Source organism: Copadichromis virginalis, linkage group LG18, assembly GCF_057382275.1.
Source record: "Copadichromis virginalis isolate Kocher_CV1m ecotype Utaka linkage group LG18, C_Virginalis_male_GT1.1, whole genome shotgun sequence".
In the NCBI taxonomy this organism is placed as follows: Eukaryota; Metazoa; Chordata; class Actinopteri; order Cichliformes; family Cichlidae; genus Copadichromis; species Copadichromis virginalis.
The window spans coordinates 17106237-17129551 of record NC_140635.1 but is presented as its reverse complement, the minus strand read 5'-3'; the positions used below and the strand labels follow the sequence as shown (position 1 = coordinate 17129551).

Sequence of the window (23315 nt, the reverse complement as noted above, 5' to 3'; positions counted from 1 at the left end):
TACATAGGCCTAATGCACTTCTTATTCCAGTGAGGAGACTATAACCACCGTGGTGAAGAATCCTCGAATGAGAAGACACAGATCACCTGGCTTGACTCTTGCTGGTGTCCACCGCTCTGAGACTTCCACCCCCGAGCTTCCTACAGCCAGGACAAGGAGGATGCCCACTCCAAGAAAGACCACTATCCCAACTCTCTATGTTACTGATCCCCAGGGGGCGGAAGCCAGGGGAACAGAGAGCAAGCCCAGGTGGGTTGAAGTAGAAGAGGTCATCGAGTATAAGGTCAATAAGTCTCCCAGGTTGTCCAGGAGGAGAGGTATTTCGCCAGCAGGGTCTGATCGTGCAGGCACACCCTCGAGACCCAAAAGGTCTCCAGTGGAAAACCCAAATGCTAACAATTCCAACAACAAGCTTGTGGAGCAAGCACAGGCCCACCTGCAGGGAGACATCAGCAGCCAGCCGCTCTCATGGGAGGAAGAGGTGACTGATGCTGCATCTGGGTCTGCTTCTGGGGAGCCGCACGAGCTCTCTTCTGTTCTCGCTACAGCTGGAGAAGATCACGACGACCTGGATGATGAACAAACTGTAATTTTTGAACCCGATGACGAGGAGGATACATCTGCAAGAAAGCAAGAGCCTGTGTTCCTAAAACAAGGAGATCGTGTTTTAACCCTTGAGGACTTGGAGGATTACGTCCCAGAGGAAGGAGAGACTTATGGCTCCTCCCACACGCAACACGTTAACGAAAAGCCTTGTGAGATCTCTGTGCTTCAGAGAGAGATTGGCGGTTCTACCGTGGGACAGCCGGTGCTTCTCAACGTGGGCCGGCCTGATGTGGTGCCCCGGCAAAGGACTGGCTTCTTTAGTCGGTTCAGGGAGAATCTCTCCAGCAGCCTTTTCTCATCTGCTGTCCCACCGCAGGCCAGGGAGGCTCGGTCCAGGGCGGAGAGGAATGTGCCTATTCAAGTGAGCCATGCAAAGCTGGAAGTGAAGCCTTCGTACTGCTCAGAGGTGCAGAGAGTTGAGGGCAGGCAGCAGAGTTTTAAAACCAAAGTGTCAACTCAGACCTATGGTTACACATCAGTTGGCAATCCTGTCACTCTTCAAATTAGAGATGACCTTTATCAGAACCAGTGAAAAGCAAACATTTAATTTGGCATCACAAACCCTCTTAGTCTTAAATAGGGACATTCACTAAACATGAAAATACAGATCGTAACCTGAGCAACATTTACTGCATTTGACAAACCATTCCATTTTTAGCCTGCCAATCAGATAATAGTGTCATCCTTAGATATTTTCTTGACAGACTGTTAGACTCTACTGTCTCTTACAGATGAGATGGAAACTATAGGGATATACATGTTGTGTGATGTACAATATGCATGATGGGCAGAAGCTAAGAAAGGTCTGACATTTACTGATTAAAACCTTCATATCTAATGGTGAGTTGAAGTCTTTAAATAAAATAAATGTTTTTTGGTTATACATACAGTGATTGACAAATTTATGAGACTGCCACCCCCAGTGTAAGGTTTATGTCACAGCTCCCTAAATTAACAGTACTGGTGATTACCAACAAGTTTTATGTTTCTGTGATGGTTAATCCACTGGTATACCATATTACAGTTATTTACTTGCATGATTGTTATAATTAATTTGTGACTGCAGAGAAATCTAGTGTCTATTTTTTATTGGTCTTTATTGGGTATAAAATGCATTTTTGAGAGATAACAAATTACAATGATGTTTAACAGTGTACCTACGCTGAATGATCAGCTTTACTCCCCAGTATTAACTGATCCAGATGTAATCCTTAGTCCATTGCAACATACATGAATAGGATTTATATTTTTTCAGGTTTTACTTTGGTACCATTCAGGTCATGCTATGGCACTTTGGATTCCTGGAGCTGGAAATATTGGGAGGTAATGAGATGCATGTTTCAAGTAAACAACACTGAATATAAAAGTAGTGTAAACTTGGGGACTGTTGTGTTTCAGGAGCTGTTAGTTAATCAAATTGGAGAATCACAAATCTCTACTACATTATTTTGTGGTGTTGTGAATGATTCCTTAGTGAGCAGTTTATAAACACGACATTTGCGCGAGCAAATCATTTGGTAGGTGAACAGATGCCTGTTTCCAAGTTCCTACCATCAACTGAATTTTTTACTCAACTTTTTTGGCATTTGTGTCTGCTAGTGCGGTGAAACAGCCTGTAAACTCAGGTTGTTACAGGGATATTCCTATGCAAGTGACAAATATGTAGATGAGTGACTGCATGTATTTGCTTCTCCAAGACAGATGTGTTTCTCTAGAATAACCAGTTGTCATCCTATATTTGATTGAGCGCAGATGTTTATGCAAAGTACTTCAGCTGACAAAATTTACTAACTTTTTAGTGCAATTTAAAAGTAACTAGAGTAACTTCCTAATTAAACATGTGTGGTGTTTGTGTTGATCAAAAGGTGTCTGTTAAAAGGATGATTTTATGTAATAATTTTAAATCACAAACTGATTGTACTTGCTTGTACTGTACATGTGTAGTTTTGGACAAAACATGGTTGAGTACAACGTGTTCAATTGAATAAAAGTACTGCAAATATGCCACATAATTAGCTTCTGTAGTAATTTCTTTATATAGCACAAACTCTGCATTGTTGTATGGTAACATTTACTGATGTTTCAACATAAAAGTCATAGTGCTGAGTACATGTTTACAACAAGCACATTCCTATAACAGCTAGTTTGGTTTTAAAGAGGCCTTCGTGTATTTGTTCAGCATGATGTAACATTTGTGAGACTTGAATTTAAATAGTAGCATCAGGAACATAAAGTACTCTGAGCAAAGGAATGAATGTTACAAGATACAGGAATATAACGATTTAGGCATAATTGGCTATCCAATCTAAAATGGACATTTTTAAAATATTTACTGTTTTCTCAATTCTAAGCAATAAAAAAAGCAACAAATTTGCTGTCATTTTACTGTACAGCTAAAGCTGAAAGCTGAAACTTACACAATATAAAGTTTTCACAAATGTACAACATTAAATAAACATGTGTTATAAAAGAATACAATGTAGTTGTACTGTTTCTAACTCTGTGATGGGATTCAATTCTACATGAGCACAGCAGTATTTAGTTTTCCAGCAAACAAAGTGTAAGGAACCAGGACATTACCTGGCAAGTTATATAACATAATAAAAAAATAAAGCGTTTACTAACTCTGGAATAATGTTACTGTTTCAAAGGTATATCCCCTAAAAGTAAAGAGTCACCACATGTTCCTGATAGGCTTGGCCAAAATAGTCTTTCTTACCTTCCTCACATTTCACCAAGTCTACAATTACATTTGTGTAAATAAACTAAAAGCTGATGATGACAGATGACACTTCAGGTAGGAGGGTGAGAGATTAGCTGGCTGAATGCTTAATCTCTCTCACCCTCGCTAGCTGGCACCAAAAATATTAGTTTATGAAACTCATGAACATTATCAGAACACAACACTGATTCACGATTAGGTTAAGCGGCTATCTGCCAAATTAAAAATAAAATAAAATCAGCTTTCCTGATTATTTTGATCTTAACAATGCACAGTTGTGTCAGAATAAATGGCTTAACTACACAGCCAGAGCGTAGCAACACTACTCAGTACAGGCAGGTGGTGCTCACTTTGAACTATGACAAACTGTTTATCTTTAGGGAGATGAGACTAAACTCGAAATCCACCCCAACATTTGCAACTGCCATGTTTCACAGCTCACTCAGCTCAGCTGTTAATCAGAAGTAATTGCCCTCTGACGAGTGCTGTGCACTACAATATGACCTAAATACATCACATAAGCATAACACAAAGGAGTGTCTGTATTTTTAACAGTACAGAAAGTACTCTGTCTAAAAAAAGAAAAAGAAAAAAAAAGCCTGGTACCACACGATACTAAGATACTGCCCAAACCTACTTACCAAATTTTAAAGGGGGCCCGAGTGCTGGTTTTAATCTCTAACTCTGACCATCACTTGTGTATTTCACTGCATCTAAGACATTAAACATCAACACAGTGTAGCTGGTTGCAAAAGACTGAAAGAAACCCCACCCCCCTCAAAAAAAACAAACAAAAAAACCCCTAATCCTTGAAAAACCAGTCTGTCCAGATGATGCAATGAATTGTACTTCTGCAAAAGAATACGGTTGCACACAGTATTTTCTGTCTGCATCAAACTGTTCCCGCTCATCATGCCAGTTGTACTTCAAGTAAGAGTTCTCAGGGTGTCTCCTCTTCAGTGTAAAAATAAAATGTGAAAAGCACTTTGTTTGTAAAAAAAATTAAATAAAAATGTCCCACTTTACACTAAGTTATTTATTAGTAACTACTTCTAAAAAAAAAAACTTTTTGTATATCTGCTGAAGGAAATTGTCCTAGTTTCAAAGACCACCATCTGAGGGAATGTACAAGAGTGGAATTGTGTGTCGGTGGAGTGGCTGAGCGACGACCATGATGCTGCTTTCTCCTATGAGGACACTTTCTTGACCTTATGAATTTCCTGCAGGAAAAAAAAAAAAAAAAGGTTTTATAATTAGTCAGGGAACACATCGATCTGTGGCAAGAAACTAAGAACAGACTAAGAACATGAAAGCAAGCCTATGCAACGTTTGCTGAACAGTAATCACTCTGGCTGCAAGTAGTTTTTTATAGGATGTGGTTCCAATATTTTTCTTATCCATAACCTACCAGTCATACCGGACGAAAATCCTTTGAGCTAACGGGATTCAATAAAGGTTTATTCTTCATCAACTTTTAGTAACATCTTTCTGACAAACATCTAAGGTTAAATGCATTTTACACAAGTCCAACTAGTACAGAGGGCTTACTATAAATTTAAAACCTCTCTGAAATGATTGAAACCTGTAATGACTGCAGTCATTCTCAATTTGGTGACAGTTCGATTAGATTGCCATCAGATTCATAAAGTTTAGATAGATTTTTTGTTTCAGAGGTTCCATGAGGTCCTGGTGGACTGAATGTGAACAGTTAACATCAAATTTCTGTTTAATGTGAATTTCTTTGTATGCAGATGGCAACAGATTTGCACTTTCCACCTGTTTGTTACAAAAATTGCATGCACTTGCTGACATGCTCCTATTCAACTGCAGAACATCTCCGTCTTATTGCTGTTTATAAATCACAGTTTTGTCATTTTGAAGACAGAGTAAATATCCCTATTCGGATGTTTAGTTTAGAATAAAATACATTGAATAATTAAAAGTGTTCCTGGCATAACATTTAAAGTTAATGTTAAAACTTTAATTGCCAAACTTTAAACTGACAGATTGCAAAAAACAAAAAAATAAATAGAAAGTGTGTGTTGTGAAATCGTAACTCACCTCCTTAAGAGCGTCTTTCAACTTCGCATAAGCATCGTCCAAATTATCATTGATGATTATAACATCAAACGCACCAGGTTCTTTGCCTAGAAAGAGATCCATTCATGGTCGGTTATGACGTGCAGATTTATAGTTTGTAACTTTGATCTGTTGAGAGCAAATCACAGCTACTTACTAAACTCCATCTCGATTTTGGCTGTCTGTAAACGCTTTTGGAGGCTCTCCTCCGACTCTGTTTTTCTGCCTCTTAGACGCTTTTCCTGAAACAAGAGAACAGGTTCAACCTACAGAAGCAATTCAGAAGCCAAAACCCGTTTTACCTGATCCCTGTGATGCAAAATTTAACTGGTGACAACACCCACTTGTTTGGTGGCAAAAATGGGAAACTACAGACACGTGCTGTGTACACTTCAAATCTTATGTGCTTACCAGGATTTCCATGGATGGTGGCTGGATGGAAATGAACATTGGATTGAGGTCTGTCTTTTTGATGTTCTTCACACCCTGCATATCAATGTCTAATAAACAGATGAGGTTCTTGGATTGGACCTCTTGGACAGCTGCTTTACTCGTCCCATACAGGTTCCCGGAAAACTCTGCACTCTCAATAAAATCGCCATTGTCGATGCCTGCCTGCATCACATCCCGCGTAACATAATGGTAATCTGAAACCCGGGAGGAAAAAAGAAAAAAGAAGAAAGAAAGTACACAAAAAAAGGACAATTGAGAAAAAAATCCAACTGTTTAATCAGCCTGCTTTCAGGTTCATTGGTTGTGAAAGAGCAGTGACATGCCGTACCTATGCCGTTCTGCTCTCCAGGTCGGGGTTTTCTTGTCGTATCTGAGAACGGAAAAGACACTTCTGTCACACTAGAGTTTAAAAATCTGGCACTGCAACAATTTGTTACTCGCTTAGGGAGAAAATAAAAGCTTTACTCATGACTAACAAACCTCAACAGCAAAATAATAAATATTAAAAGTAATGTGAAATTCTTTACAGGGACATAGACACACTTACGTGAGATGCTGAAGCCAAAGACACCTTCATATTCCTTCATGAGCTTCTTCAGCAGAGTGCTCTTTCCCACCCCTGATGGGCCACTACACACCACGGGCCTGGGTCCAGCCATAACTGAAATAACAGCGGAAAAGAAGAGTGTGGTTTGTTATAGGAAACAAATGGGTGAGGCTGCAGAGCAAATCTGTAACCACACAATATGAGTCATCACTGGACCAACTTTACTCTGTGCAGTCACAAGGGTTTTTGCTTCTTTTGTTAGTAAAAAGGCAGGTAAAGAGAAGCCTCGGCGAGGTGAGGGACACGCCATAAAATGCTAAGCCAGCAATGTTTAAAAAAAAAAAAAAAACAAACCATGATGAGAGCAAAACAGCCCTCAGGAGAGCTAAAGCAATCAACTGGTAAGCAAGCTGTGAGGTTACCATAGTGCTGTCGAGGAACAACTACTAATTGAAGCACCCAACTCTGGTTGTGAGTGTCAGAAAGAAAAGGAAATTATCTTAAATTTAATTAACAGATATTTTTATTTACTCAAACTACACCTTCATCAGCCTTCAAACTAAAATCTGCAAACATCTTGTGAGCAGGCAGTCAGAGTTCTTTGTTTCTCTACATCTCTCTTTTTCTTCCCTGTTACATCACATTTCTTTTATTACAAATTGCTTGACTATCAACCAAAAGTAAAGAATTAAGCAATGAGTCTCACGTTCCTCCTAACCCCCTTACCTCAAAACACACAGAGCTGACGCAGACAGGAAAATCAAGTCAACAGGAAGGGAACGATTGTGTGTCTGCAGATTGTGTTTAAAAGCAGATGGGTGGAGAGACGGGGAGTGGGCAGGGCCAATTTTACTGCACTAGTTTTTTTTTTAAAGTTCCATCTTATGATTCAGTTTAAATATCTTATGACTTGGTAGTGACTTGCTATAATGCAGCCATGTATGCATTTTGGTTTCAGCCCTAATGCTCAAACAACCTCTCATTACAAGACACTCAAAGTGTCTCGAAAAAAAACACTGAACCTAGTAAAGAAGATAACACAGCATAATAAAAGGCATTAAAACACTAGTTTTAACTACACTACTACGTCAAGGTGAGGTGTCTGAATCCCAATAAAGTCTAAGCAATCTTTTAAAATGAAAGCAAAAGTAAACTGATCTGCATGTTTGGATGCTCGTGTGATCTTTTAAGAGCAGAGAATAAAATTCACATTATTATGAGGTTTCTGATTTCCAAGCAGTTTTCCTCCATCATCTTTCAAATGCTTCCCATAAACAGAATCATGGCTAATAAAAGGATGTAGGAGTTCCTTTTATAAAAACTGGATTCTTTAAATAATTTATAGGATTTTATGTTTAATATTTGATTATTTAATCCAGCAGGGCTGGACTGAGACTGTAAATCATGCAAAGCCACTCTAGCGGAGTCCAAGTATGAAATTATCAAGCTGTAAAGAGCATAGCGTGCACCCTTTAAGTAAGAACACAAGACACTAAAATAATTAATACAGAACACCTTTCCTACATAAACTGAGCAGCATGAGAGGAAATGAGAGCCATGTGAGTTTATAATCAACACACAGCATTTATTGGAAGCTGCATGGCGCCTGACTTTAACCACGTGCACTAAATTGCATGTAATGCAATCATTTCCTGAAGCGCGATTTGAAAATCACATGCAATGTTGCATTTTTAAAGTCAGAGACAATCCGCTTCATGTTCAGTGTGAACGTTACAAGAAATAAAAATCTGGATATTTTTCTTTAAAGAAAGTTTATGCAGCCTCCTTTTAAGCAAATATTTCTTGATATTTTGCATATTTGGTTCTTATATGGGCTTAAAAAGACATTATAATAATATCCCTGGTCTCTGGAATTTTTCTAAAAAGCCCCAAAACAAAACAAAAATGAGTATGTCAATACAAACCACCTTGAGGTAACTGCTGTTGTTATTTGGTGCTATAAAATTAAAACTGAATTGAAAAAAAATCTAATTGATGTCTAATTGAACTGGGAAAATGTAGCTGGAAAAAATAAGTTACAAAGCTTTGGTCCATCTTGTAACAATCCTGTAATACCACACACAGGATGTTGGGTGAACAGATACAACAAACTAAACGTGGGGAAAAACAATGACGGGAGGTAGTCAAATAGATTAGTGCAGCTTTTCCAAATCTCTTACTAAGTAAACACAATAAGGATAAAAGGCAGCTAAAGTTAGCTTTTGCACCACATGAAAGCTTTATATACACTTCTGTATCTTCTCTTAGTTCAGCTTCTATTCTGTCTGGTAACAGTCTGTCAGTTTCTGTAGGGATCCACAAATTGGTATACATTTTTCTCAGCAGTTTTTAGGCGATTATGACACACACAATTTAGCTGCTGCTTCGTTTTCTCTATAGTATTTTCCATTATAGCTTTTTTTTGGGGGGGGGGGGGGTAATTTGTAATTTTCGCTGATGGGCCCAACATTAGATGGTTTACTTAATTTGACTGTAATAAGAAGCCTGCCCTTCATATTTACTGGGTAAGGCCCAGAGTTTAGAAAAGTGTGTGTCCTGCAGACCCAGCCAAAATGTGGGACGCTGTCTCAAGATGTGTGAAAGGCAGGAGAACAAAAGAGGGGACATCTGGTCGCCCTAACACTATGTAACATCAAGATAACAGTGGCTTTGTTCTAATCAGGAGGACAAACAGTTCGTATCTTTTTCACATAGTGAGGCCTCGTCATCTGTTTCTCATATGCATTTGATGTTAATATATAGCACACAGGAACTGCAAAGTCTGTATGTTATAATCATATAAAAACTGGCATTATTGTAATAAGAAATTAAAGTTGTTGGAAGTGAAATGGGGATTTAAAATAGGCTTAAATGCACTTCTACCATTATTCCATGCCTGAATCACACATCCCAAACCAGACTTACTAACAATTAAACCACAGGTAACATTGTGTCAGCCATGTTAATTTAAAACACTCTGGTAAACACATGAACCATCTTCTTCTCTTATGGGACTCCAGGAATGAATGGCACGCTCAGATATCGTGACACAACACGCAATTTGGAGAGAGCAGAAAACCCCACCAAACGTCCTCATTCCTACCTGAAAATAGCCTGGAAAAATGTCTCATTATGGGACAGGAATAGCGTTAATCCACAACTTAAAGCACCGTCTCCTGCGTGTCTTCTCCCTCCCTTGCTGTGCTCCGAGTCTTCACCGCGAGAGCCATTAAAGATACCCGTGCTGCCTACGTCATCACCACAGGCCAAAACACCAACAAGTGACGTTCACGAGCGTCAAGAATGCGCGCGAGAGAATGCTGAAAAAGCAGGGCTTTTAGCAACATTAGCCAAACAAATAATGACGAAGACGCTGATATTTTAAAGCTATTATTATTGTGAATGCATGTATGCTTTCAACTGGAATCAGGCAGCCTCTTCAAAAGCGGCAGTACCGACATGTGCGCGGGCTGGCAGTAATTACTATAACCTAAAGACGCATATTAACGATTTTAAGCTAACTAGCGTTTAAACAAACTATTTCCCCTGCGCTCTGCGGAGACTTGGGGAAACTGGAAGCAGTTTGCCTCTAGGCAAAGGAAGCATTACCACTAAGAAGCAAGCCTCTCACCAACAGGTCCTAGTAACCATAGGGAATTTAAACTTACCACAAAAACTCCCCGGATGAGTGTTAGCTGAAGGCCTAGCCGGTCGCGCGGGTCATGTGCTAACGTGGCTAAAAGTTAGCTCTTCGCGTTAACAGGACGTTGTTTTTGCCTTAACTTTTAGAGATACCCGATTAAAATGTTCGGTTCCTCGAGATCTGGAGGTGTACGGGGAGGTCAGGACCAGTTCAACTGGAATGAAGTGAAAGTCGACAAACACAGAGAAAACTATCTCGGTAAGTACAGGAGATAGTAGCCATCTGTCTGCTATCAGCAGCAACCAGATGCGGTGCTGCTCATATCGCTCTAACTGAGCTCTTAAACTACGCACACCACGGCCTCACATGCAACTCTCCCATACCTTTTGTTGTCGTTTCCCTCATTACACGAAGTCTGGATGGGTCTAATGGCTGGGTTTTCGCCTTGTCTTTCAGTCTACACAAAGCAAGTCCTAGCTTTCATTGCTCCCACCCCTGAGCACAGACACGTAGTCTCTCCGTTATGTGAGCCTACACAGTTGCCAGCATGCCCAGCAAACCAACAGCAGCTAGCCTACATAGCGGCCACCACCGATGAAAAATAGGACTCCCAAAAGTAACCCTACTTAAATTGTTCAGGAACGTGCATTTTAAAAAGCACTCATGGAAAAGCATCATATTAATATTATTGTACAGTAAGGTCCTCATTATAGATGATGTTATCAGCATATGTTAAAATATATTGTTTAAACACGTGGCTGTGGAGGGGAGGATGCTAATAGAAAGATAAAAAAAAAAGTATTTTTTCTTTTAAGTTGTACATAATAAGGAAACTTAAAAAAGGGACAATACTAACAATACCAACATCATCTTTGCCATGACTAATGAATAAGTCGTTTTAGTGAGGGGCCCCTAAAATCCATTAAAGTTTGTGTTTGTGCACATTTTTGTACACACACAATTATCGTGTGTACACAAGACATTGTTTTAATTGACTTTACCCTCCTATACGTACTGTAAATAATTTCAAAACAAAAATGCACAATTCTTGACTATTTGGGGAAAAAACAATGTTGACACCATCTGGATTTCTGTAACACTGGCTTCATTCAGTGTTATGCTATGGCCCAAAACATAAACCTTTCACAATAAAGCTCAAGATCCTGTTGAGAGTGTCTATGTCTAAAAATGTGTAGTTTCATGCATCGGTAAAACACTCGACTCCAGATACACGACGCCCAGCTGGAAACACTTCAGCTACCCGAGATTCACAGAATTTACAGAAAATGATAAATTTTTGTTATTTATATCATTATCGGACGATAGATGTTTTTTATCTGGATATGGTCATATCGCACAGCCCTACTTAAGAATGAAAAGGAAATGATCATACATCATGTTCTGGAATCCGTAATCTTTATCACGTGTCATCACTTCCTCTGTTTCCAGGTAACTCCTTGATGGCACCAGTGGGGCGTTGGCAAAAAGGCAAAGATCTGACATGGTATGCAAAGGACAAAAAGGGTGGTGCACCTTTGTCCAGAGAGGAGGAACTTGCTGCTGTCAAGGCAGCAGAGGAAGAAGCGTTGATGGCTGCACTGTATGTACAACTTCCCATAAAAGAGATAAAACAGGAAGTTTAAACTGACCAGTTTAGTAATTTCTCATTTTCCATTATCAATTTAGAGGGCACAAGAATATAAAGAGACAACCGACTGGTCTAACCAAAGAGGTGTGTGACTTAAATTATGAATGATTTAAAAAAAAAAATCTGCTATTGTTCAAAAGCTTAGTGATGTGAATTTTTATTTGACTTTCTATGGCAGGACCTTGTAGAGGTTTGCAGGAGGGACGAGGCTGATGGCGACGAGAGAAATGTTGACCGTGTTTCTGGTTTAGGAAGCTCCAGGTGACTTCTTTTTATGTTTGCTTTTTCCACATGAAACAGTGATGTTTAAAGGTGCTTTATTTTTGGAGTAAAATAAATAAATCTAGAAAAGCAACAACATAAAAATAAATGAATATTTGTTAAAAGGACAGTATGCATCACTAAGGTGAAGGTAGAACCTGAAGGTGAAGGTAGTTTAATCTTTATCAGGGACTCTTGTTTTAAATTAATCATACACTCACTGGTCACTTTATTAGGTACCCCCTTGCTAGTTCGTTGGGGGTTATTAGGGTTCAACGCCATTTTGCCTTCAGAAATACTTTAATTCTTCGTGTTATAGATTCAACAAGATGCTGGAAACATTCCTCAGAGATCTTGGTCTATATTGGCATGATAGTACCTCACTGGATATCTTATGTTTTAAGTTAAAAACCCCCAAAACAAACTATTCTCTGTAAACGCTAGAGATTGTTGTGTTGGAAAAACCCAGTATATCAGGAGTTTCTGAAAAACTCAGACCAGCCCATCTGGGACCAACACCAATGCCTTGCTCAGTGTCACTTTTCTTCACCAATCTGATGCTCAGTTTAAATTTCAGCACATTTTCTTAAACATGTCTACACATCTAAATGCACTGAGTTGCTGCCTTGTGACAGGTTGATTAGATATTTGTTGAACGGGCGTACCTAGCAAAGTGGCCAGTTAGTGTATTTGATAAGTCAGCAAAAATGTAAACTGTCATCATGGAAAAAGTGGTGTCAAAAGAGCTTCTTTTCTCAATGTTTTGATTCTAAAGTGTCTTATTGTGTTTTCAATGTTTCCTTCTGCAGTGCAGGGTCTCGGAGAATGGTCCTGTCCCAGAAAGAAAAGGAAGTTGCTAAAATGGGCTTGCCGGTTTTTACAGTAAGATTGTGTTATTACCTTTTTTGGGGTAGTGGTGCTTAGACATTACTCTGCTTTGAGGCATTTTACACTCTGTGCAAAAATTAAGAAATGCTTTTTGTCCAGCACGTCAGGACTGAAGGTCATACAGAAGCTTCAGCAACAAAAACAAATGAGAGTGCAGTAAAACAGGTGGAGGAACAGAGGTGAGACTGGATAATTACTACTTGTAAAATGTTGCAGACACACAAACTTTTAGATTTACTGGACAAAATCTGACCCTGTATCCAGTTTCTTAAGTTTTCTTTTAATAATAGCCAGTGAACAAATGAATGAGAATGCGTAAATAATAATAATACTGATAATAATACATTTGAAATGAAAAAATAATGTAATTTGTTGAAATGTAATCTTCACTACTTTCTTTTCCCTCTCTGAAGGCATGACAGTAATAAGAAAAACAAAGAAAAAAAGAACAAAAAGGAGAAAAAGAAAAAGGAAAAAAAGAAAAAACGAAAAAGGAGAGACTCATCCTCCTCCGATTCTGAGGACAACAGGAAGAGGTTGGTTTATTTCTGCATTTAACGTTCAAACACTATTCAGCGTGAGTCTGGACCAAACTCAAAATATGTTTTTAGAATCGTGTTTTTAAAGACGGGGGCTGTGGAGGTAGATCAATCCCTGGCTGCTCCCACTTCTAATTGGAAGTATCTTTGGGCAAAGAACCCCAGTCTGCCCTCAATGCGTCCATCGGAATGTGAGCGTGTGTGTATTAGGTTAAAAGTGCTTAGGCATGAAAAAAAAGCACTTCCTCAAGTAGGTGTGTGAATGGGTGAACGAGGTTTACATTAAGAAACACCAAAGTATTTGCTTACGGAGCTTGCTTCTTCGACATCTTTAAGAGTTCTAAACAAATGTCTGTCCTCCTCCAGAACATCTTATGTACGCAAACGTGCGTTACAACTTATCTGGTGCGGATCTTTTATTTTGATAGCGAACCACTTATGTGCAGCCCTGTTTATATTTTTAAATTACATTGCAGTCTTTTTGTTGGGAGCCAAATTGTTGTGTCAGCACTAGAGGGCAGTGAGGCACTGTCTTACATGCAACAACTTCACTTGTTGTGTTATATATGGGGTGCATGCGTCACAAGACTTTCTTTATATTTCAATATTTGAAGAGGCAGATTAAACATTGTTATTTATGTGCTTCAGTAACTTGTGCGATAGGAAAAGAATAACAATAACCTTGAACACAATTTTATCAAACAAAAAAAATAGCCAGTTATTTCCACTTGCAGGTGCCGTTTATTCTTCCATACCCTCACAGCATTAATCCCAACACTATTTGTTTCCTTGTACTTTTTAGGCACAGAAAGGACCACCATCATCATAATCCATCATACGTTAGTCAGAGCGGAGCCAGACCCCATGACAGCCACTCAAGGGGGGGAGCAAAGGCTGAGCGACAGCGCTCCAACCCCCATCATCGAAGGCAGCGGCACGACACAGACTCCTCTGATGGAGGATCTCCTGTCCCTCGCAACCCTGCCAGCCACAAGAAGGCCCCTGCTGGTGCCACACAAAGCCACAGGCGGCGCCATGACACAGACTCGGACGACTAATGTCGTGCCCACCCCCACCCCCGATTCAAACATGCATAATGTGGACAGAGTGCTCTACAGCAGTTTGACAGACCCTCAAGACCTTATTTACTTGAACAGCCAAACAGACTGTGGATGGACTCTAATCAGTGTAACAGACTTTAGCCTCAGGTTTTAACTTCTTCATTCAGAAGGTTGCTCATGTGACACTGGTGTTTTGGTTTGACAGTTTTTGATCACGTCGAGTTATTTAATCATCAAATATCAAGTACTCTGTATTGCTTTAAGCTTTGTATTTTGGGGGTTTTATCTTGGATAAATATAGAAACTTTTTTTCCAAAGCTAGTGGAATGATTTTCTTCCTTGTCCTCAAAGCTTTTATTTAACATTAGTTCAACCCTGATCATTGTTACTGCAAGCACACACAATAATCCCTCATGGAAATTCTTACATGACCCTGTCATGACATGACTCATTCAGTTATTTACATGAACGTGTCTGATTTATTTATTTTTTTTAAGGTTACCATAAAGACATGGTGCAACTGGCACTTTTTGCACAGGAATGTAGCTTCAAGGGCTTGCTGCCAAAGAAGCCTTCTACGATTATAATCAAACTGGTAAAAGAGTGTATGTTAATAAGTATTTCTTTTCTTGAATCTAAGCATGTAGTTTTGGTGCCTAACCACACAGTGACAGGGAGAAAAACCCCATATCAAAACAAATAAAATGCATAGACTTGAACCCCATTCTTTTGAGTGAAAGTTCTATTCGAGCCGTTCACCTGACTGCCTAAGCACTTGCCGGCAAAAATCCTTCAACACAAACTTCTATTGATTACATTTTCATATTGGAAAACCTAAACATTTGCTCCTTCAAGATGCTTCTTGACACCTTTTTTTCCATCTATACATCTCCGTCTCATCCTACTACTCAGACACTGGCCATTCTCCTTTCTAAGTAATCCCTCGTCATTCTAGGTTCAGCTCCGACTGGTGCGATACCATTGGAATGCTCTTTACTGGTCATAATAGAGTAGTGTTTGCATTTGCCTTGAATTGGTCTGAAAGAGGGTATTCTGTGGACTGGCACCTGGGGGGGTACACTAAAAAAAGAGCAAGGCATTCATAAAGAAGAGTGCAAAAAACTAGGCTGGCCCTTTTTTTTTTTTTTTATATGGCCGAGTACCGTTAGACCGCCACACACAAACCAAGCTGATGAAGCAGCAGGAGAGAAGGCTAGACAAAGCCACCCTATGAGGGACCCAAGACTCAAACTACCTCCTCTTCCACCGCTACCATACTCTCCTGCCATGTTTTACAGGCTTGGCTGCATTAACCGTAGCAGCCTAATCAACCTGCAAGAATGTGGTCCTAGATTGCCACCCTTACACAATGTGAAACAGGGTGTGCTCTTCACATAACTGCTTTAACCTAAGCACTGGGTGGTTTCATCACCTTGGGGCAACATATTTCTTCCTAGGTCAAGGGGTGATAGCCTTAAGAAGTCACAGACACAAGTTTGGGGCCTTTGTAATAGTAATTCTATTAATGCTGCAACTAAAATCAATTGCCAATTAATTGCTGCACATACGTGTTCTCATATTCTGTTTTAGATTGATTCGCTGAGCAGAAAAATGCCAAGGTGATGCCTAATCCTTTTGTCTAAATAGTCTAAAACTTCATTTAATTCTGTAATAGTTGATGTCAAGGGACAGCCTACAAAAAGCAGCATAAACTTAGATTTTATTACATGGTGTGAAACAAAATGAAAATCAATTGCAGTATCAAGCTTTACATAAGAACACAGACAACCAGAAGAGAATAACATTACATTTTAGGCAGCTAAAAATCAAACGATGCAATCAGTTAAAACAGCCACACCCTTTACAAATAAGTTTTGGGGGGAGGGGGGGAAGTGATGTGTCTCATATTAAAAAAAAAAAAAAAGGCATTTATGGACGGCCAGTTTACGAAAGAAAACCCAACGTGCTGCAAAGGAAAACATTGGCACTAATGTCATAGCTGCACAATGCAAATTCCCAGGTTTGAGTTCAATAAAAGGCAAACGTTAATAGAGCCCTTAGTGAGGATGCTAAGCCACTCCTTACAACAAATTAACAGTGTATGGCTATAGTAATTAGTGGGCTAAGAGTTCCTTTGCAGCTGTATGATGTAAACACCCAGTAGATAATAATGCATGCCCTTAAAGACAAACAGACTACATCATGCAGTTTTGCTAACAAGTACATTGCAAAGGCAGCACATATTCAACCTGAGACTCTAAAATACAAGAATTCAATGCAGGCTCAAGAGGCTGGCTCCTCCCTGTTACCCCAAAGCAGGTAGATGTGAGGTCAATGCAACATTTCTTAGTTTAAAACAACAAAGGCTGGTAGGTGTTCACAGATTGTGCGTGACGGAGGTGGGGGGGCAATGTCAGTACATATAGTCAATGCCAGTGTTTATACTTATTTTGAGGCGCTGGTACTTCTAGTTACTGATAAAAATTACCAGTAGTAGTTGCAAGTAGTGCATAATCAGTGTATGATTCTTTATTGTTTCTAATAAAAAATTAAAATCAGTCCTTACAGTACGTGTAACCTTTATCTGCTGGTAAAGTCCCTGCCTTTGTTTTTCTATTCAATGCACACATGGCTGCCCAACAGCCAGAAAGACAAATCACCACAGTAGGATTTTAAAGCGTGCAACAAGCTGCCCCATTACCAACTTTATTTACACTTACATAAAATGTGAAAAAAAAATAAAAATAAAGCTGCTTTACAAGAATAGCCCACCCCCACCACTGGCCTGCATGTTTGTGGTAATAACAGCTTCCAGTACAACATAACTCAGTTTAGCAAGATCTTAAAAGTAAAGAGCAAGGTCAGAGATTGGGGTGGAGGAGATTGGATTTTAAAATGCCGTAATCATTAATGGTTCTTGAGTTGATTAGACAACCAGTCCAGCCCTTCATAGAGGCCATCTCCGGTGGTGGCACAGGTCGCCTGGATGTACCACTGTCGGTTGCGCAGGGAATGAAGATTGAGCTTGTCTGTGAGTTCTGCTGCATTCATAGCATTTGGGAGGTCCTATAAAAAAAAGAAGGTGAGAAATCATTAGACAAAGGAAAGGTGAAAAGTGTTTATGATGTACACCTGCTTATATAAAAGACTTGATGACTTACTTGTTTGTTGGCAAACACTAGCAGCACGGCGTCACGCAGCTCATCCTCTGCCAACATTCTCAGGAGCTCTTCACGAGCTTCTCCACATCGCTCTCTATCATTGCTGTCCACGACAAAGATAAGACCTGGAGCAAGTGCAATCAAATAAATGGGTGTAAATCTTCTAAATACAAACCAGAAGACATGTTCAAATAGCAGTCCTAACATGAGCCATCAAATATCAGGCGATGAGGAAAAAACCTACCCTGAGTGTTTTGAAAGTAATGACGCCACAGCGGTCGAATTTTGTCTTGACCGCCGACATCCCATACAGTGAAACTGATGTTCTTGTATTCTACCGTTTCCACATTAAAACCTGTAGATATGAAACAAATATTCACATTAAAAACAAACCGAGTCTTTAGGCTTCCTTCCTGTGTCATGTAAAACAGTTTTTGTATTACCTATTGTAGGGATGGTAGTCACAATCTCTCCGAGTTTAAGCTTGTACAAAATCGTTGTCTTTCCAGCAGCATCCAGACCCACCATGAGTATCCTCATCTCCTTCTTCCCGAACATTTTAAACAGTCCTGCAAACATATTCCCCATGGCGGCTGGTGACAGGAACCCAAAAAGGCCAAAAAAACAAAAAGAAAACCTGTGAAGAAAGAGAGGAGTTGTTCAGCTCCAATACAGAGACGTGCTGCTGGTAAACATAAGAAAACACCAAACCGTGTTCCAACCTCCCAAATGACGGACACACTGCCTCTGATTGCTGTGACAGTAAACTGAAGGTCTGAGTATGTGTTGATCACACCATCCAGGCTAGAACAAACTTCAATATCGCCATACATTAAACAAAAAATATTGTGTGCAACTTAAATACAGTTTTAAAAAATACATATGTATTACTATTATTATTACTCCCACTGCACTTAATGTACATATAAAAAAAACAGTGGTGCATTTTTCTGCATATAGCAATTTGGTATTTTTTGTACACTATTTTATTTTCAATTTTTATTTTTCTAATATATATCTCTAACTTGCTTTTTCTTCCTGTCCCTTATACTATTGTAACAAGTGAATTTCCTCTGTGTGGGATTAAATAAAGTCTATGTCCATGACTAAAGTTTTGTTAGCCTCATCTAATCAGTGAGATGGGTCTTACGGCGTGATCAAATCATCTTACAGACAGCTACATTTGCTTGTGTCAAAATATTAAAGGTGAATGTTTGAAATTTTGCTGTTATTGAGTCACGTGGGCAGCATGGGAGTGCAACTGTAAAGGCTGTTAGACACTTTTAGGACATTTTTAAATATCCTCAGAAATCAGTATGATGCTACTGTTGTGCTAAACACAATTATCTGTAAGCAGTTTTCTGTTATCGCACTCGCATTAATCAGTGTGATGTATACTATATGCAATATATGAGCTTCTGAATTCTACTTAAAGGCAGAAACTCGTGGTAGCACCAACCTCGATAAAAGGGACGTTAAACGCTCCGTGACTCCTGAAAGCTACTAAATGAAATTATAAGGAAACTCGCTAGCTGTCACCCTGTACCAGTATTTGTCTTTTCAGTTTATGCAGTTTGGAACCGAATATTTTACGCGGCTAACTGGAGCATTTTCAATATTTAGCTCGGAGCAAAAACTTTCAGAGCAGGTAAACAAACGGTGATGCTAGCTTGTTACGGTGCAACGCTAATAGTCGTCCGACCCGCTCAGATTTTAAGAGTACCAACTTGAGAAATAAAAACAACAATTGCATTTCTATTTATGTGTTTCCCAGTTACACTGAATATGAAATCATGTGCGAGAGAGTACAAAAAAAACCTCCCACGCACACAGAAAGGAAGGACAGACTCGTCGATTCAGATAATTCCGCTAACAAGGTGCAAGTCAGATTTTTCTGACTATGGTGATCGGAATCGCACACACTAAAGCCGATTTTGCTTGACAACACATGGGGTTTTGTACATTTACCTTCAGATATTGTAAAAGCTACCTTTTCTTTTTTCTTTAACAAAAAGTCTCTCTTGCACTTACTCAGTTGAAATGTTTTGTTCCCTCTAGGCGTTTCCTTCCTTAGGAAAATGGCGACAGTCTGACACGTCAGAGGTTCCTGCAAAACTCCTGCGTTCACCGTGCCGGGAGAAGTGTCTCCCCCTGTGGTTGCGGGGAGAAACACACGCACACATGACAGCCTCCACTTTTAGTTCGTTTTTTTTTTAGTTTAGTTTTTTTTTTTTTTTTTAGTTATGGCACTATTTAGAGTAAAAATAGCTTTACCTTGTACTGGCAAGTACAAATGCACGATAAGCATGCTGTGTCTATGACCTGTTGACTTTAATTTACTACTGAAATTGAATCTTAAATTTCCCTGAAAACTAGGAATAGGAATTTATAAAGTTTTTTTTATACCAGTGCAATCATTGCATCTGCTCACCAGCCCAGCCCTTATTGATCCTTGATCCACCTTTATACATAAACAGATTTTCAGTGTCATCAAAACTGATTTTTTTTTAATTTATTTTAAATCCCAAACAGACTACTGCCTATTTCTAGATGTAACATCAATCTCTCAGTTAACATCTAAAATCGAGTAAATAAAGGCAGACTAGTATGGCATTCATTTTCTTTCAGGCTTTCTTAGTTAAATAAAATTTTTGTTACACATCTGCATTGATGAGCTGCTCGGTTGGGAAACTGTAGCGATAGCACTTGTGGTGCACATCAAATACATGACACTCCTTGAAGTGAATCCCATGTTGCGCATGTTGCTGGTGTTTCCACCCCGCTTGAAATAATTATGTTACAGACATTACAACTAACACGGCTATCATCTGTCTTCATGAAGCAATGCTTTGTAATCATTCGTCTTCCCTGCAATGACTCTTTTTTATGGCAACACTAGACACGCATGTATGACATTGCTGATCTGAAATTAATGTGCATTGCCAGCAGCTACAGGGATTGATAAAAGAATTGATAAGTTCAGACACAGTTCCAATGCTTTGAAAAACTTGGAAGCGGTTCCCAAGTGGCATAATTTTTTTTTAAATTCCTATCCCTGCTGAAGACCCACTAACTGCTAAAGTTCCCAGGAGTAGCTTATTAGTTGCTCGAGGTTCACCTCCTTTCCAACCGCACTAATCAAAACCTGAAACACTTCATGTATCTGAGTCCGCAAGTTACTTGTGGTTAATCATTCAGCTTTATAATATTCTTCTTGACTGATAAGATATGAAAGGAAAAAAGTCAGAGCCCTGTCTTATGAGCTCATTTCAGCTTCTCTTTGGCAGAATCTGTTGCGATGGCCACCATTAATACAGCTAATTTGTCCTGCAGAGACCTGACCACTGGACTTTCCTACTTCTATGAGCAAGTTATATATAATTCATTTTGAAGTTTCCATCTTTTAAGTTAAGATTAAACGAGAAAATCTGATCCACCTTTTCACTTGTGAATATTGGGAAAGTTTTTAAAATCCATGTCAGCGCTGGACAAGATGCTCAACTGGAAACTTCAAAACAGACATCACAGTGCCTACATCTAGCTTCTATATACAGTCTATACTGTAAGCACTGATTAAAACAAGTAATTTTGACTCGTAGTGCATTCCAGTGGTAAATTAATTATCAGTAAAGAAAAAAATATTTTGAAAATCACTGGCTGTATCTATTTTTAATAGACTTCGGTTCCACATCTGAAAAACAAAGCCAATGCAAAAGTGCCTTAGACCTGTGTTACCTCTGATGGCCAGCAGTGGGCAGCTCTTCTGACTGCAAAAAGAAGTCTGATGAAGACTATCTGAAGCCAACCCACCGTCCCAGTTTAGATATGACCTCAGGAAACGATTTTCTGTTGAAAATATGGTGGCAGCCACGAGCTTCACTTTATTCAGCAGTTAATTATGGTGACTAGTTTATCCTTAAGGGGGGTATACTGATAAATTAATCACACACACCAAAGTTGACTCATGCTGGGGGTGGATTGCTGGAGGCTCAGACATGGAACTTGGTTAAAAGCGACTGCCAACAGTCTGTATACCAATTATCATTATTATTACTATTATTACTATTATTATTGCTATTGCTTCCAGTGGATGCCACACACTGTAATTGAAGAGGACAAAAACCAAGGTAAAGATGTAAGAAAGAAGAGGTGCAATTTAGGATTAACGATAAAACCACTATCTCCCGATGTAAGTAAATGATTCACTGCTGGATTTAAAAACTGTAAATGCATCCAGAGTACTCACAGTATAAACCCAGGACACACATAATTATATTTAAGGCCTGAGCAATTTTGCTTCACTTTTCCTTTTTAATTATTTTAAACATGTGCGTTTATACCCAAAGCTTGCCGCAGCATGCATCATTTTCTATAGTCTATCATAATTTTTTGATTCAGATTCATTTGAGTTTCTTTTTCTTTTCTTTTCTTTTCTTTTCTTTTCTTTCCTTTTTAATTTTGCAGTTTCCACTTCCTTTTGTTCCATGACCAAGCCAATAAGGGAAAAACTAACCATATTATTACCGGGACAGTTGAATTTTAACCAGGGTCAACTATGCCTGCTAACCCCAGCAGAGGGGGCAGCAGGAGGGGAGAAGGCCAGGAGAGAACAGCAGGAGGGGAGACTAGTGAAGGACCACACACTGAAGTCTCATAATGCCATTCACTCTGCCACCGTAATTTGTGGTTTTGCCCCGCAGAATGCCATAGAGATCGCTTTCAGCATATTTTCAAAGCAACAGTTGTCCTTCTTTAAAGGTGTGGAAGGTGTTTCATAGCAGCAGTTAAAAGTTTCTGCAAAGTGTTACTGTCTTTTTAGTTTGGCCTACATTTTTCGGAAAGCTGTCGGACATTTAAAATCAACGCTGCCATCCAAAACAAACGAAAAATAAATACATTTTATTATATATAGTTATTAGAAAGAAGCAAAGACCCCACTATGTTTCTGTTTGTTTGCTTTTAGAGATAGAGAGCACACAGAGAACTTTGTTGAGACAGTCAGGGAGGGGGAGCATATTGGCAGAGTGTATACTGCAAACTGTTTCTGTCAAAGCAAACACGCTGCTAAGTGACAAAAAAAGGCCAAGAGTTTCTGTTTTTCAAAAACAAATCCTGACATGTGCCAGTTTGCATGACTGTCATGCTTTGAATGACACGCTTTTCTTAGATATGTAAAGATGATGTAATCTGTGCTTTTCTAAAATGAAAAAGACCAATTCAATTCATAACACAAGGCGTGGAAAAAAGCAGGAAAATGAATGATATAAATCTGATGAGTAAACGGGCATTCTTACTTTTAGAACATTTTAAAGGCAAAAGAATACGTGGTGTACATCATAACAGTTGCTATGCTCATTTGTATCCACAACATCTGTGCTCACATTGTGGATGTGTCTTTCTGTCGAAGAATGAACACTGTACAGTCTGTTATTACCTGTAGTTAGTAGAGTAAATTAGAGGTTTGTCCACGTTTGTGTAGTACTAACAAGATTAGAAAGCATAACAAAGCATTTCATTCTCCCCACTGTACTGTCATTATGAACATCTGAAGTGAGTGCAATTAAAATATTGATATCTAATGCCATAACAGAGAGCTCCTTTTTGTAATCCCAAGACAAGCTTAAACTGTTGCAAATTTTCTCGTTAAAATACAATCAAATACTGTCAGCTAGCGTTGCCAGCATTGCACTGTTATTATACAGAGCCC

General features: G+C 39.1%; 4 protein-coding genes across 20 annotated transcripts in view; 2 read left to right on the top strand and 2 right to left on the bottom strand.

Annotated features, from left to right (window-relative positions):
• The window catches only part of obscnb (obscurin, cytoskeletal calmodulin and titin-interacting RhoGEF b), a 63674-nt gene extending 60217 nt beyond the window's left edge, over positions 1 to 3457 (top strand). For all 12 annotated transcript variants that reach the window (XM_085439295.1, XM_085439283.1, XM_085439286.1 and 9 more), the window contains one exon: positions 31 to 3457. In XM_085439295.1, coding sequence (XP_085295421.1) covers positions 31 to 1138 — 1108 coding nt within the window. In that variant the 3' untranslated portion in view covers positions 1139 to 3457. The remainder of the gene's footprint in view (positions 1 to 30) is intronic.
• On the bottom strand, positions 1737 to 10593 carry guk1a (guanylate kinase 1a). 4 transcript variants are annotated; one of them, XM_085439302.1, is made up of 7 exons: positions 10434 to 10593; positions 6408 to 6521; positions 6189 to 6230; positions 5819 to 6054; positions 5565 to 5649; positions 5390 to 5475; positions 1737 to 4548 (listed from the first exon to the last, which is right to left on the bottom strand). In XM_085439302.1, exons 1-7 carry the CDS (start codon positions 10453 to 10455, stop codon positions 4516 to 4518), a joined length of 618 nt encoding a protein of 205 aa, XP_085295428.1. In that variant the 5' UTR covers positions 10456 to 10593; the 3' UTR covers positions 1737 to 4515. The 4 variants fall into 4 exon arrangements, with proteins under 4 accessions (XP_085295428.1, XP_085295429.1, XP_085295427.1 ...); XM_085439303.1 differs by lacking the exon at positions 10434 to 10593 and adding an exon at positions 10076 to 10140; XM_085439301.1 differs by lacking the exon at positions 10434 to 10593 and adding an exon at positions 9511 to 9638.
• lg18h1orf35 (linkage group 18 C1orf35 homolog) lies at positions 10212 to 15171 on the top strand. The gene is made up of 8 exons (XM_085439299.1): positions 10212 to 10308; positions 11500 to 11650; positions 11737 to 11782; positions 11877 to 11959; positions 12769 to 12841; positions 12947 to 13026; positions 13261 to 13383; positions 14189 to 15171. The coding sequence occupies exons 1-8, from the start codon at positions 10212 to 10214 to the stop codon at positions 14442 to 14444; spliced, it is 909 nt and encodes a 302-aa protein (XP_085295425.1). The 3' UTR covers positions 14445 to 15171.
• A 979-nt stretch (positions 15172 to 16150) lies between these two features.
• On the bottom strand, positions 16151 to 22703 carry arf1 (ADP-ribosylation factor 1). Of its 3 annotated transcripts, none has more exons than XM_085439306.1 (5): positions 19640 to 22703; positions 18052 to 18245; positions 17853 to 17963; positions 17609 to 17733; positions 16151 to 17513 (listed from the first exon to the last, which is right to left on the bottom strand). In XM_085439306.1, the coding sequence occupies exons 2-5, from the start codon at positions 18194 to 18196 to the stop codon at positions 17355 to 17357; spliced, it is 540 nt and encodes a 179-aa protein (XP_085295432.1). In that variant the 5' UTR covers positions 18197 to 18245; positions 19640 to 22703; the 3' UTR covers positions 16151 to 17354. The 3 variants fall into 3 exon arrangements, with proteins under 3 accessions (XP_085295432.1, XP_085295434.1, XP_085295433.1); XM_085439308.1 differs by lacking the exon at positions 19640 to 22703 and adding an exon at positions 19577 to 19594; XM_085439307.1 differs by lacking the exon at positions 19640 to 22703 and adding an exon at positions 19068 to 19546.
• Positions 22704 to 23315: the final 612 nt, after the last annotated feature.